The 12,051-nt window shown below is 45.7% G+C and overlaps 2 protein-coding genes and 3 pseudogenes across 13 annotated transcripts in view; 4 read left to right on the top strand and 1 right to left on the bottom strand.

The window, feature by feature from the left end:
- Positions 1 to 3,286, top strand: part of LOC127576585 (zinc finger protein 239-like) — a 40,832-nt gene extending 37,546 nt beyond the window's left edge. For 5 of the 11 annotated variants that reach the window (XM_052027152.1, XM_052027148.1, XM_052027151.1 and 2 more), the window contains exons 2-3: positions 745 to 820; positions 1,974 to 3,286. In XM_052027152.1, the coding sequence (XP_051883112.1) occupies positions 2,262 to 3,056 (795 nt within the window). In that variant the 5' untranslated portion in view covers positions 745 to 820; positions 1,974 to 2,261 and the 3' untranslated portion in view covers positions 3,057 to 3,286. Of the gene's footprint in view, positions 1 to 561; positions 821 to 1,973 lie in introns of all 11 variants that reach the window. The other 6 variants (XM_052027142.1, XM_052027144.1, XM_052027145.1 and 3 more) reach the window with 3 other exon arrangements.
- LOC127576415 (zinc finger protein 850-like) overlaps positions 1 to 12,051 on the top strand; it is a 244,464-nt pseudogene that overhangs the window by 131,872 nt on the left and 100,541 nt on the right.
- The window catches only part of LOC127576414 (zinc finger protein 585A-like), a 204,422-nt pseudogene that overhangs the window by 131,868 nt on the left and 60,503 nt on the right, over positions 1 to 12,051 (top strand).
- Positions 1 to 12,051, top strand: part of LOC127576550 (zinc finger protein 420-like) — a 163,290-nt gene that overhangs the window by 131,868 nt on the left and 19,371 nt on the right. The gene's annotated exons all lie outside the window — the stretch shown is intronic.
- Positions 1 to 12,051, bottom strand: part of LOC127576853 (zinc finger protein 271-like) — a 312,902-nt pseudogene that overhangs the window by 74,880 nt on the left and 225,971 nt on the right.

The raw sequence follows: 12,051 nt of genomic DNA on the forward strand, positions 1-12,051 counted from the left end.
TTTAAAGAGAAATTGCAGATGCCAGAATCTGAAGTAAAATCAGAAACTGCTGGACAATTCAACAGGTCAGGCAGCATCTGTGCAAAGAGAAATAGAGTTAATGTTTTAGTTTGGAGACTGCCCTTTTATCTGATTGATTGTTTGAAAAATTGTATTTTTATTAAAAATTATTGAGCAGAATTCGCACCGCCTTATGAAAGAGAAATTTACTAGTGCCCTTCTTTCTCCAGAAAACTGTGTGGCAGTGTCCTTGGGTATATTTCAGGTTGGGATAGATTCCTAATCAGTCGGGAAATCGAGGGTTATGGGGACAGGGCAGGAAAGTCAGCCATGATCCTGCTGAATGGCAGAGCAGGCTTGAGACGCTGAATGTTCTACTCGTGTTCCCACTTCCTGTGGGTTTAATGGTGTATTTATCCCTTCCCCGTCTTTTCTGCAATTTAAAACTTGTTTTCTCACTTTCTCACTTCTGACAAAGGGTTTCCAACCCGAAACATGCTTTGTTTCTCTTCCCACAGATGCTGTCTGACCCGTGTCCAGCATTTTCTATTGTTATTTCAGATTTCAGGCACCTGCAGATGTTTTGATTTTGCTGCTTTCTCTGCCGGCCTGGCCCAAGGTGGACTCCAGGCCCCGGCTGGTGAATGACTGTTTTGATGGGACCGTTTCTGGAGCCCTGGGGATTGTGGGTATAAATGTGACCATTGATGATGCTGCAAAAAGCACTTTGCCTTTGCTCTGCAGACAGTCTGGAAACACAGATGAGCAAACTGAGATTGGGACCAGTCTCCAGACACTGCTGATGTCCAGATCATTGCAGGTAATAGCTAGACGTGGGACTGAGGTCAAAAAAGGGACTAAGTCCAACTCCCAGTGAATAAACAAAACATGTATTGTGAAAGTAATTTACCCATGTGGCTAAATTGTGTCAGTTAACACTGTGTTGAAGAAACAAAAATCCTTCTCACTTATAATTATTTTACAACTCAGCGATGTTCAACATCTGCTGGTGCTGGCTCCTTCTGCCACTGAGAACATGTTCTATTCTGTCTGGATATAGAATGGTATCTAACACTTCTATTCTGGAATATTAAGTGGCAGACAACATTTAGACGACAAAACTGCCACACAATGACAATCTCCAAGTAGTCTAATCATCCACCCTTCAGGTTCAATTATCCTGAGGGCACGTACCACCAGGCTCAAGGACAGCTTCTATCCCACTGTGATAAGACTATTGAACAGTTCCATTATACAATGAGATGGACTCTGACCTCACGATCTACCTTGTTGTGACCTTGCACCTTATTGTCCACCTGCACTGCACTTTCTCTGTAGCTGTGACACTTTACTCTGTACTGTTAATGTTTTTACCTATACTAAATCAAGGGACTCTGTACGAACTCAATGTAACTGCACTGTGTAATGAATTTACCTGTACAATCGGTATGCAAGACATGTTTTTCACTGTACCTCATTACAAGTGACAATAATAAACCAATACAATCGCCAAGTCCAACACCACCAAGACCCAAAACATTGACTGTCCATTTCCCTCCATAGATGCTGCCTGACCCACTTTGAGTTCCTCCAGCTCCCTTATGTATTGCTTCCAATTTCCAGCATCTGCAGTCTGTTGTGTCTCCATCTGCAGAAAGAGGGAATGTTTTGGGTTTGATACCCCTTTTAACAGTGAAAGACAGAAAACACATTGAATTTCAGTGGCAGAGTAGGAGAGGGAGGCAACGTGTAGAATAAAGGGAAGTGGCAGAAATGGCCCATTCTGATTATAGAGGGAAAGACAACCAGAGATTTTGATGCCAGTCTGGATGCTGCAATGTTCCCAGATGGAAGATGACGTTGTTCCTCAAGCTTGTGTTTGTCATTATTATAACAGCTCGCTACAGAGACTAAAATCTCAGCTGAAATACTGTCCTGTACCTATTGATGACTTTTGTAAATTTCTTTTACAGGATACAACAAGCAGAGGATTTGTTTATGGGAATCTCAAACAAAACATCAGCAGATTCACACTGGGGAGAGGCCGTTCACCTGCTCTGAGTGTGGGAAGGGATTCACTCGATCATTAGAATTGCTGATGCACCAAAGAATTGACAGAGAAGAGGCCGTGTATCTGCACTGAGTGTGGGAAGGGCTTCCTTCAGTCATCCCACCTGCTGACACACTGGTGTATTCATACTGGGGAGTGGCCATTCTCCTGCTCAATGTGTGGTAAGGGATTGGCTCAGTGATCCAGCCTGATGACGCACCAACGAGTTCATGCTGGGGAAAGGCCATTCTCCTGCTCGGAGTGTGGGAAGGGCTTTGCTGATTCATCCCATTTGCTGACACACCAGCGAGTTCACACTGGGGAGAGGCCGTTCTGCTGCTCAACGTGTGGGAAAGGATTCACTCAGTTATCCAACCTGATGACACACCAGCGAGTTCACAATGGGGAGAAGCCATACACCTGCTCCGAGTGCGGGAAGAGATTCACTCGGTCGTCCCATTTGCTGACACACCAGGGAGTTCACACCGGGGAGAAACCGTTCACCTGCTCCAAGTGTGGGAAGGGATTCACGGATAAGACCCATTTGCTGACACACCAGCGAGTTCACACTGGGGAGAAGCCATTCACCTGCTCCGAGTGTGGGAAGGGATTCACTCAGTTAAACAACCTGATAACGCACCAGAGAGTTCACACCGGGGAGAGGCCGTTCTCCTGCTCAACGTGTGGGAAAGGATTCACTCAGGTATCCAGCCTGATGACACATGAGCGGCTTCACACCGGGGAGAAGCCGTACACCTGCTCCGATTGTGGGAAGGGGTTCACTCGATCCTCCCTTTTGCTGGCACACCAGCGAGTTCACACCGGCGAGAGGCCCTTTGCCTGCCCTACATGTGGGAAGGGATACACTACGTCATCCAGTCTGGTGAAGCACCAGCGAGTTCACGGCGGGGAGAGGCTATTCACCTGCTCTGTGTGTGGGAAGGGATTCCCTTGCTCATCTGACCTGCGGCAACACCAGCGAATTCACACTGTGGAGAAAGATTAAACATGCTGTATGCTCAATATACAACCATCACTGCTACTGAAATCTAGCGCAAATTCACAAGTGTTGCAGGTGTTCACGGGGGTCGGATTCTGTCGATGCTGCTGATCTCACCCAGGATTGAACCCTGGTCATTGGGCACAGTTGATTTTGTTTTGTAATCTCTTTAACTCAGTTAGAGTTCAATGTTCTGGATCTCTGATTAACATAAAGCATTTCTGTTTGAAACACTTTTTCTGAGGCCCTTCCTGTCTCTGCAATGCACACAATGAACAGTAGAAGAGAGGCCATTCAGCCCATCTGGTGCCTTCCAGTGTTTCTTTTCTTTTTCAATATTTCTATTAGTTTTCAAATTAATACAGATTGATATATAGCATCAATATTTATACATGTAATACAAAGAGATCAGGATAACAATCATAGCACAGATAATCATAAAGAACAATAAAATATAAAAAAAATCTGTAGATCCAATGATCTCTTAGTAAATGAATATAATATAAAAGAAAGGAAAGAAGATTTATTACATAAATTAAAAAAAGAAATCAAATCAATAAGAAAAATTATAAACAATATAAACTAAACTAAACAAAAAAAAACATCTTAAGATAAAACAAACAACGAAAAAAAGAAAAAACACTGGGCTAAAATTTCTCAGCAGAAACAGAGCAATATTATGTCGGCAAGTCCATTCCTCCAAGTTGAAAAGTTATTGAAAGGGGATCTACATCATGTGAAAATATTGAATAAATGGACTCCAAACTTCCTCAAATTTAAGCGAAGGAACAACAGTACCACTCCTAATTTTTTCCAAGTTTAAACATGATATAGTTTGAGAAAACCATTGAAAAGTAGTAGGGGGTATTGAGTAGGGGGTATTGGATCCTTCTATTTAAGCAAAATGGATCGTTTGGCCATTAATCTAACAAAGGCAATGATACGGTTAGTGGAAGGAGATAAATGGCCAGACTCTATCCTTGGTAATCCAAAAATTGCAGTGATAGGGTGAGGTTGTAAATCAATCTTCAATACGTTTGAAATAATGTTAAAAATGTCTTTCCAATATTTTTCCAGAAGAGGACAGGGCCAAAACATATGTGTCAAAGAAGCCACGTTCGATTTACATCTGTCACATATAGGATTTATATGGTGATAAAAACGAGCTAGCTTATCTTTGGACATATGGGTCCTGTGAACTACCTTAAACTGTATCAACGAGTGTCTGGCAGCCTTCCAGTGTTTCTGCTCCACACCAGCCTCCTCCCATCTCACCCAGTGTGAATATTCAGAGGAAGAGAGAGATGCAGCACAGAAATGGGCCCTTTGACTCACTGAGTCTGCACTGATTATCAACCAGTCATTTACTCTGATCCTACATTAATACATTTAAAAAATTCTGCCCACATTTGCATTGACCACACCCTGCTTCACCCCCACCACCAGCAGATTCTACTAATCACCCACACATTAGGGACAATTTACAGTACTTTAATAACCTTTCAGCCCGCACCTCTTGGGACATGGGAGGAAACCCACACAGTCACAGGGAGAAGGTGCAAACTCCACACAGTCAACACCCGTGGTCGGGATTGAACATTGTCAACGTGAGGCAGCAGCTCTACGAGCTCTGTGCTCATTCGGCTTCCCATTCAATGCATTCCTGTGGTTCACCTCCATCCCTCCGTGTGGTGACACGTTCCACATTGTTGAACTGTGTGGGTGAAGAGCTTCCCCCGGAATTTCCTGCAGGACTTTCGGCAGATTGATGGCAAAGACAACAGCTCAGCAGGGGTCTTGTCCCAGATATTAGAGCAGCACAGCTAATAGAGCTGCTACCTTGCAGTGACAGGAGCCCAGGTTCAATCCAGATCTTGGGTACTGACTGTGTGGGGGTTCTCCCTGTGACTGGGAATTTCTTCCAGGAGCTCCAGTTTCCTCCCACATCCCAAAGACATGCTGGTTGGTAGGTCAGTTGGCTGCTGTAAATTGCCCCTGGTGAGTGGGAGAAGTTGGGGACAGTCGACAAGAATGTCGGGAGAATTTTAAAAAAAGGATTAATGTCGGTTTAGTGTGGACTCTGTCAGCCTGTTTCTGTGCTGTATCTTTCTGTGACATTCCCCATCCATCAAGCCTCGGGGAGAAAGTAATGGTGTTTAACTCTACTTTTTTTTTAAGATTTAAGATATCTTTATTAGTAACATGTACGTCGAAACACACTGTGAAATGCATCTTTTGCGTAGAGTGTTCTGGGGGCAGCCCGCAAGTGTCTCCACACTTCCTATGCCAACATAGAACGCCCACAACTTCCCAACCTGTACGTCTTTGGAATGTGGGAGGAAACCGGATCACCTGGAGGAAACCCACACAGACACAGGTTTAGATGGGGCAGAGTTTGTTAAGTGTGTCCAGGATGGATTCCTGTCTCAGTATGCTGACAGTCCGACTAAAGGGAAAGCCATTTTATATCTAGTATTAGGTAATGAAAAGGGTCAGGTTACAGATCTCTCAGTGGGTGAGCATTTTGGGGACAGTGACCAGCGCTCCCCATCCTTTAGCATTGTCATGGACAAGGAGAGGAGCAAAGAGGACAGGAAAATATTTAATTGGTGAAGGGCAAATTATGAGGCTATAAGGCTAGAACTTGCGAGTGTGAATTGGGATTAAATTTTTTGAAGGGACCTGTACGAAAGAGATGTGGTCATTGTTCAGGGATCTCTTGCAGGATGCTAGGGATAAATTTGTCCCAGTGAGGCAGAGAAAGAATGGCAGGGTGAAGGAACCATGGTTGACAAGAGAGGTGGAACATCTAGTTGGGAGGAAGAAGGCAGCATACATGAGGTTGAGGCAGCAGGGATCAGATAGGTCTCTTGAGGAATATGGCGTAGCCAGGAAGGAACTTAAGAAGGGGCTGAGGAGAGCAAGAAGGGGACATGAAAAGGCCTTGGCGAGTCGGGTTGAGGAAAACCTCAAGGCATTTTTCACTGATGTGAAGAGCAGAAGGATGACGGGAGTAAAGGTAGGACCGATTAGGGATAAAGGTGGGAAGATGTGCCTGGAAGCTGTGGCAGTGGGTGAGGTCCTCAATGAATACTTCTCCAGTATTAACTAAGGAGAGTGGCCTCGATGACGCTGAGGACAGTGTTGGTAAGGTTAATGTTCTAAAGCATGTTGATATCAAGAGAGAGGATGTGTTGGAGCTGTTAGAAAATATTAGGACAGATAGGTCCCCGGGGCCTGACAGAATATTCCCCAGGCTGCTCTGCGAGGTGAGTGAGGAGATTGCTGAGCCATTGGCTATGATCTTTGAGTCCTCATTTTCCACGGGAACAGTACCGGAGGATTGGAGGGTGGCAAATGTTGTCCCCTTATTCAAACAAGGTAGTAGGGATAGTCCAGGGAATTATAGACCAGTGAGACTTACGTCTGTGGTGGGCAAGCTGTTGGAAAGGATTCTTAGAGATAGGATCTAAGGGCATTTAGAGAATCATAGTGTGATCAGGGTTTGTGAAGGGCAGATCATGTCTCACAAGCCTGATAGCGTTCTTTGAGGAGGTGACCAGGCAGATTGATGAGGGTAGTGCAGTAGATGTGGTCTACATGGATTTTAGTAAGGCATTTGACAAGGTTCCACATGGTAGGCTTCTTCAGAAGGTCAGAGGTCATGGGATCCAGGGAAGCTTGGCCGTATGGATTCAGAATTGACTTGCCTGTAGAAAGCAGTGGGTTGTGGTGGAGGGAGTGCACACAGATTGCAGGGCTGTGACCAGAGGTGTCCCACAAGGATTGGTTCTGGGAACTCTACTTTTCGTGATATTTATTAATGACTTGGATGAGGGGGTAGAAGGGTGGGTTGGCAAGTTTGCAGATGACACAGATGTTGGTGGTGTTGTGGAGAGTGTGGAGGATTGTTGAAGATTACGGAGGGACATTGATGGGATGCAGAGCTGAGAATGTGTATAACATATAAGGAAAGGTTAAGAGAGTAAAAGATTGTGAGCCCTGAGACATGAATTAAAGGGTACATCACTATGGCTGTAATAGACTGCTTGAAATAGCTGTGCTTCACTTTGCAGTGCCTTGCTCCAGAGATTTTGCTTGCTTCAGCTTGTTTTCTGCAGCCTTGAGGGATCATAGTACCAGTACAACCAGTTCCTGTCTCAGCAAGTCTGCACAATTGACTATGTTAGGAAGGATGTGTTGATGTTGGAGAGGGTTCAGAGGAGATTTACGAGGATGATTGCTGGAATGAAAGGGCTTACGTATGATGAGCGTTTGTCGGCTCTTGGACTGTACTCACTGGAGTACAGAAGAATGAGAGGGGACTTCATAGAGATATTTAAAATGTTGAAAGGACTGGACAGAGTAGATGTGGCTAGGCTGTTTCCCTTGGTTGGTGAGTCCAGGACCAGAGGGCACAATCTTAGAATTAGAGGGTATAGGGTTAAAACAGAGATGAGGTGAAATTTCTTTAGCCAGAGGGTGGTGAATTTGTGGAATTCCTTGCCAGGTACAGCAGTGGAGCCCAGATCATTGGAGGCATTTAAGGAAGAGATAGATAGATATCCAAATAGTTGGGGTATCAAGGGATATGGGGATGCTGGAAATTGGGGTTAGAATAGTGCTTTTTTTTTGCGCCTGCGCCCCCCTCCCCCCAAAATTTCTCATTTCGTTTTCTTTTTTTCCTTTTCCTTGGAGCAGACTCGATGGGCCGATTGGCCTACTTCTGCTCCCTTGTCTTGTGTGACTCTTGCTCCACTAAACTGACCCTGAGGCCACATGAGGAACCTTATGTGTACAAAGATAACCGGTGGAACCAGATGGTCTGAAAAGATTAAGGAACTGTAGCTTTAGTAGAAGTAGTAACTTTTTAAAGTAAATTCCTTTGTCTGTAACCAATCACGATGTAGAAAATAAATGCTGTGCTGCCTGACTAATGCATGATCATTCCTTGTACGGTAATTGTTTGCACCTCTGAAAAAGTATAAGAATGTATGTAGATCAATGTATCTCAGAGACCACCCGGTCCGGGACGTAGGTGCCTGGCTTGGTGCTCTCTCCTCGGATAAGTAATAAAGAGTTTGAACGAGAACAGTGGTCTTTTGGGTCTTCTCTTCGATCAGATTCGACAATTTGGCGAGCCAGCCAGGAGTCCAAACGGCACCCAGCAGTGGATCGGTGTAAGTGGAAGAGGCAGAAACTCGCGATTGGAGATGAGACGGGCCCACAGGGCGATTTGACCCTGGTCTCCTCTCAGCCGCGATTCTGTAGCTCTCCCCCTTCGATCCCCGCCTGGAGCGACCTAAGGACTCCTCGAACCCGAGAAGGGCAATCGCTCGGTATGAGAATGTGTATAAGGTATAAGGAAAAGTTAGGAGAGTAAAAGGTTGTGAGCCCTGAGACGTGAATTAAAGGGTACATCACTATGGCTGTAATAGACTGCTTGAAATAGCTGTGCTTCGCTTTGCAGTGCCTTGCTCCAGAGATTTTGCTTGCTTCAGCTTGTTTTCTGCAGCCTTGAGGGATCATAGTACCAGTACAATCAGTTCCTGTCTCAGCAAGTCTGCACAATTGACTATCTTAGAAAGGATGTGTTGATGTTGGAGAGGGTTCAGAAGAGACTTACGAGGATGATTGCTGGAATGAAAGGGCTTACGTATGATGAGCGTTTGTCGGCTCTTGGACTGTGCTCACTGGAGTACAGAAGAATGAGAGGGGACTTCATAGAGATATTTAAAATGTTGAAAGGACTGGACAGAGTAGATGTGGCTAGGCTGTTTCGCTTGGTTGGTGAGTCCAGGACCAGAGGGCACAATCTTAGAATTAGAGGGTATAGGGTTAAAACAGAGATGAGGTGAAATTTCTTTAGCCAGAGGGTGGTGAATTCGTGGAATTCCTTGCCAGGTACAGCAGTGGAGCCCAGATCATTGGAGGCATTTAAGGAAGAGATAGTTAGATATCCAAATAGTCGGGGTATCAAGGGATATGGGGATAAGGCTGGAAATTGGGGTTAGAATAGTGTTTTTCTTGCGCCTGCGCCCCCCCCCCCCAAATTTCTCATTTCTTTTTTCCCTTTTCCTTGGAGCAGACTCGATGGGCCGATTGGCCTACTTCTGCTCCCTTGTCTTGTGTGACTCTTGCTCCACTAAACTGACCCTGAGGCCACATGAGGAACCTTATGTATACAAAGATAACCGGTGGAAGCAGACGGTCTGAAAAGATGAAGGAACTATAACTTTAGTAGAAGTAGTAACTTTTTAAAGTAAATTCCTTTGTCTGTAACCAATCACAATGTAGAAAATAAGTGCTGTGCTGCCTGACTAATGCATGATCATTCCTTGTACGGTAATTGTTTGCACCTCTGAAAAAGTATAAGAATGTATGTAGATCAATGTATCTCAGAGACTACCCGGTCCGGGACGTGGGTGCCTGGCTTGGTGCTCTCTCCTCGGATCAAGTAATAAAGAGATTGAACGAGAACAGTGGTCTTTTGGGTCTTCTCTCCGATCAAATCCGACAATTTGGCGAGCCAGCCAGGAGTCCAAACGGCACCCAGCAGTGGATCGGTGTAAGTGGAAGAGGCAGAAACTCGTGATTGGAGACGAGACGGGCCCACAGGGCGATTTGACCCTGGTCTCCTCTCAGCCGCGATTCTGTAGCTCTCCCCCTTCGATCCCCACCTGGAGTGACCTAAGGACTCCTCGAACCCGATAAGAGAAATCGGTCGGTATGAGAATGTGTATAAGGAAAGGTTAGGAGAGTAAAAGATTGTGAGCCCTGAGATGTGAATTAAAGGGTACATCACTATGGCTGTCATTGACTGCTTGAAATAGCTGTGCTTCGCTTTGCAGTGCCTTGCTTCAGAGATTTTGCTTGCTTCAGCTCGTTTTCTTCAGCCTTGAGGTATGATGGTGCCAGTACAATCAGTTCCTATCTTAGCAAGTCGGCACAATTGACTCTTGCTCCACTAAACTGATCCTGAGGCCACCATGAGGAACCTTATGTATACAAAGATAACCAGTGGAACAAGATGGTCTGAAAAGATTAAGGAACATAGATTTAGTAACTTTTTTTAAGTAAATTCCTTTGTCTGTAACCAATCACGATGTAGAAAATAAGTGCCATGCTGCCTGACTAATGCATGATCATTCCATGTATAGTAATTGTTTGCACCTCTGAAAAAGTATAAGAATGTATGTAGATCAATGTATCTCAGAGACCACCCGGTCCGGGACGTAGGTGCCTGGCTTGGTGCTCTCTCCTCGGATCAAGTAATAAAGAGATTGAACGAGAACAGTGGTCTTTTGAGTCTTCTCTCCGACCGGATTCGACAATTTGGCGAGCCAGCCAGGAGTCCAAACGGCACCCAGCAGTGGATCGGTGTAAGTGGAAGAGGCAGAAACTCGTGATTGGAGACGAGACGGGCCCACAGGGCGATTTGACCCTGGTCTCCTCTCAGCCGCGATTCTGTAGCTCTCCCCCTTCGATCCCCGACTGGAGTGACCTAAGGACTCCTCGAACCCGAGAAGGGGAAACCGGTCGGTAAGACCTATTTATTTAAGTATTATTAATCTGGCTTGGCGCAGAGAGGGGTAACCAGGCCCTGCCTGCTGACAAAGGTTTGAACAATTCGATTAGGCACAGAGTGGGGTAACCAGGCCCTGTCTACTGACAAAGGTTTGAACAATTCGATTAGGCACAGAGTGGGGTAACCAGGCCCTGTCTACTGACAAAGGTTTGAACAATTCGATTAGGCGTCGTGAGGTAACCAGGCCTCACCGGCTGACGATTAGTGAAACAAGGAGAACGAATGGGGGAAATCGGGCCCCGATAAAACCCGGTAAAGAGTTGAAGGTCAGAGATTGTGAGCGCTCGGGGAAAAGAGAAGATGGGAGGAGTTGAGAGTCACCGAAACAGCATCCTGCCTTAGACCGGTTGTTAAGAGGGGAAATCCCCCACGCGAAGGTCAGGATCTGAAGAGGATGCCGGAGTAGAGTGACAAAATGGGTCAAACTTTAGACAAATGGGATGTTAAAACACCCTTGGGAAAATTGTGTAAAGAAAATCCAGATCTAGGAAAGAGTTTTCGTCAATTTAGTGCACGATTGAACAAGAAATTGGGGGACTACAACTGGCCATTGGGGGGGATTTGGGATTTAGAAAAATGTACGCACGCTGAAATGGAGGTTTGGAAAACAAATTGTTCGCAAAATTGGAAGGATCTCGTTACTAAATGGAAAGGGGTGGCAGAGAAATTGAATGAGAAATCTAAACAGACCTCTTGGGAAGTAAACACCAAAAGGAAGGATATCCCTATTACAGATGACCAGGGTAGACCCCGTCCATATATAGTCCTTAAAGCCTTGTGTGAATTGTGTGATAAAAAAAGAATTAAAGCAAAAGGGGAAACTGGTAAACGAATGGCGCCTTTGGCCATGTCTGGACTTCAACTACTGTTTGAGAGTGGGGAAGACACCGATATGGAAGAGGTAATTGCCTCCGCGCCTCCCTTACCCCAACGGGGCGCGGCTGTTCCCCATTGTATCCCCAATTTCCCTCCCAGCTTCCCACCTACTCAGTATCAGAGGAACAGGGAGCTGAGGAAAACCGACCTAGCAGGGAGGTTTTTTCGGACGCCATCGCTTGTCGCACTAGGTCTAGTGGTGGTAAGGGAAACCTTCAAGCTCCCCTGGTAAGTAACCTAGGGGCTAGGAAAGTAACGACTCCCCAGGGTACGAAGCTCAAGACTATGGGAGCCCATCATCAGACCTTGGACCAGTCCCATAGCAAACCCACAGGGCAGGGAATGCATTTAAATCGCCCAGGGAGCGGGCGAAATAGCAACCCCGAAGATACGGATTCAGATACAGATGAGGATCATTCTAGGAGGGATCGACCAGAACAATCTTATAATAGGTCCTACCCAAAAGATGACGGTCCCTCAAAGACCCCTGGTAGGCTACAACTTCCCATGCGTAGGGCACCGAATCCCAGGGCAGGA

This window comes from Pristis pectinata, chromosome 12, assembly GCF_009764475.1.
Source record: "Pristis pectinata isolate sPriPec2 chromosome 12, sPriPec2.1.pri, whole genome shotgun sequence".
NCBI classification, from domain to species: Eukaryota; Metazoa; Chordata; class Chondrichthyes; order Rhinopristiformes; family Pristidae; genus Pristis; species Pristis pectinata.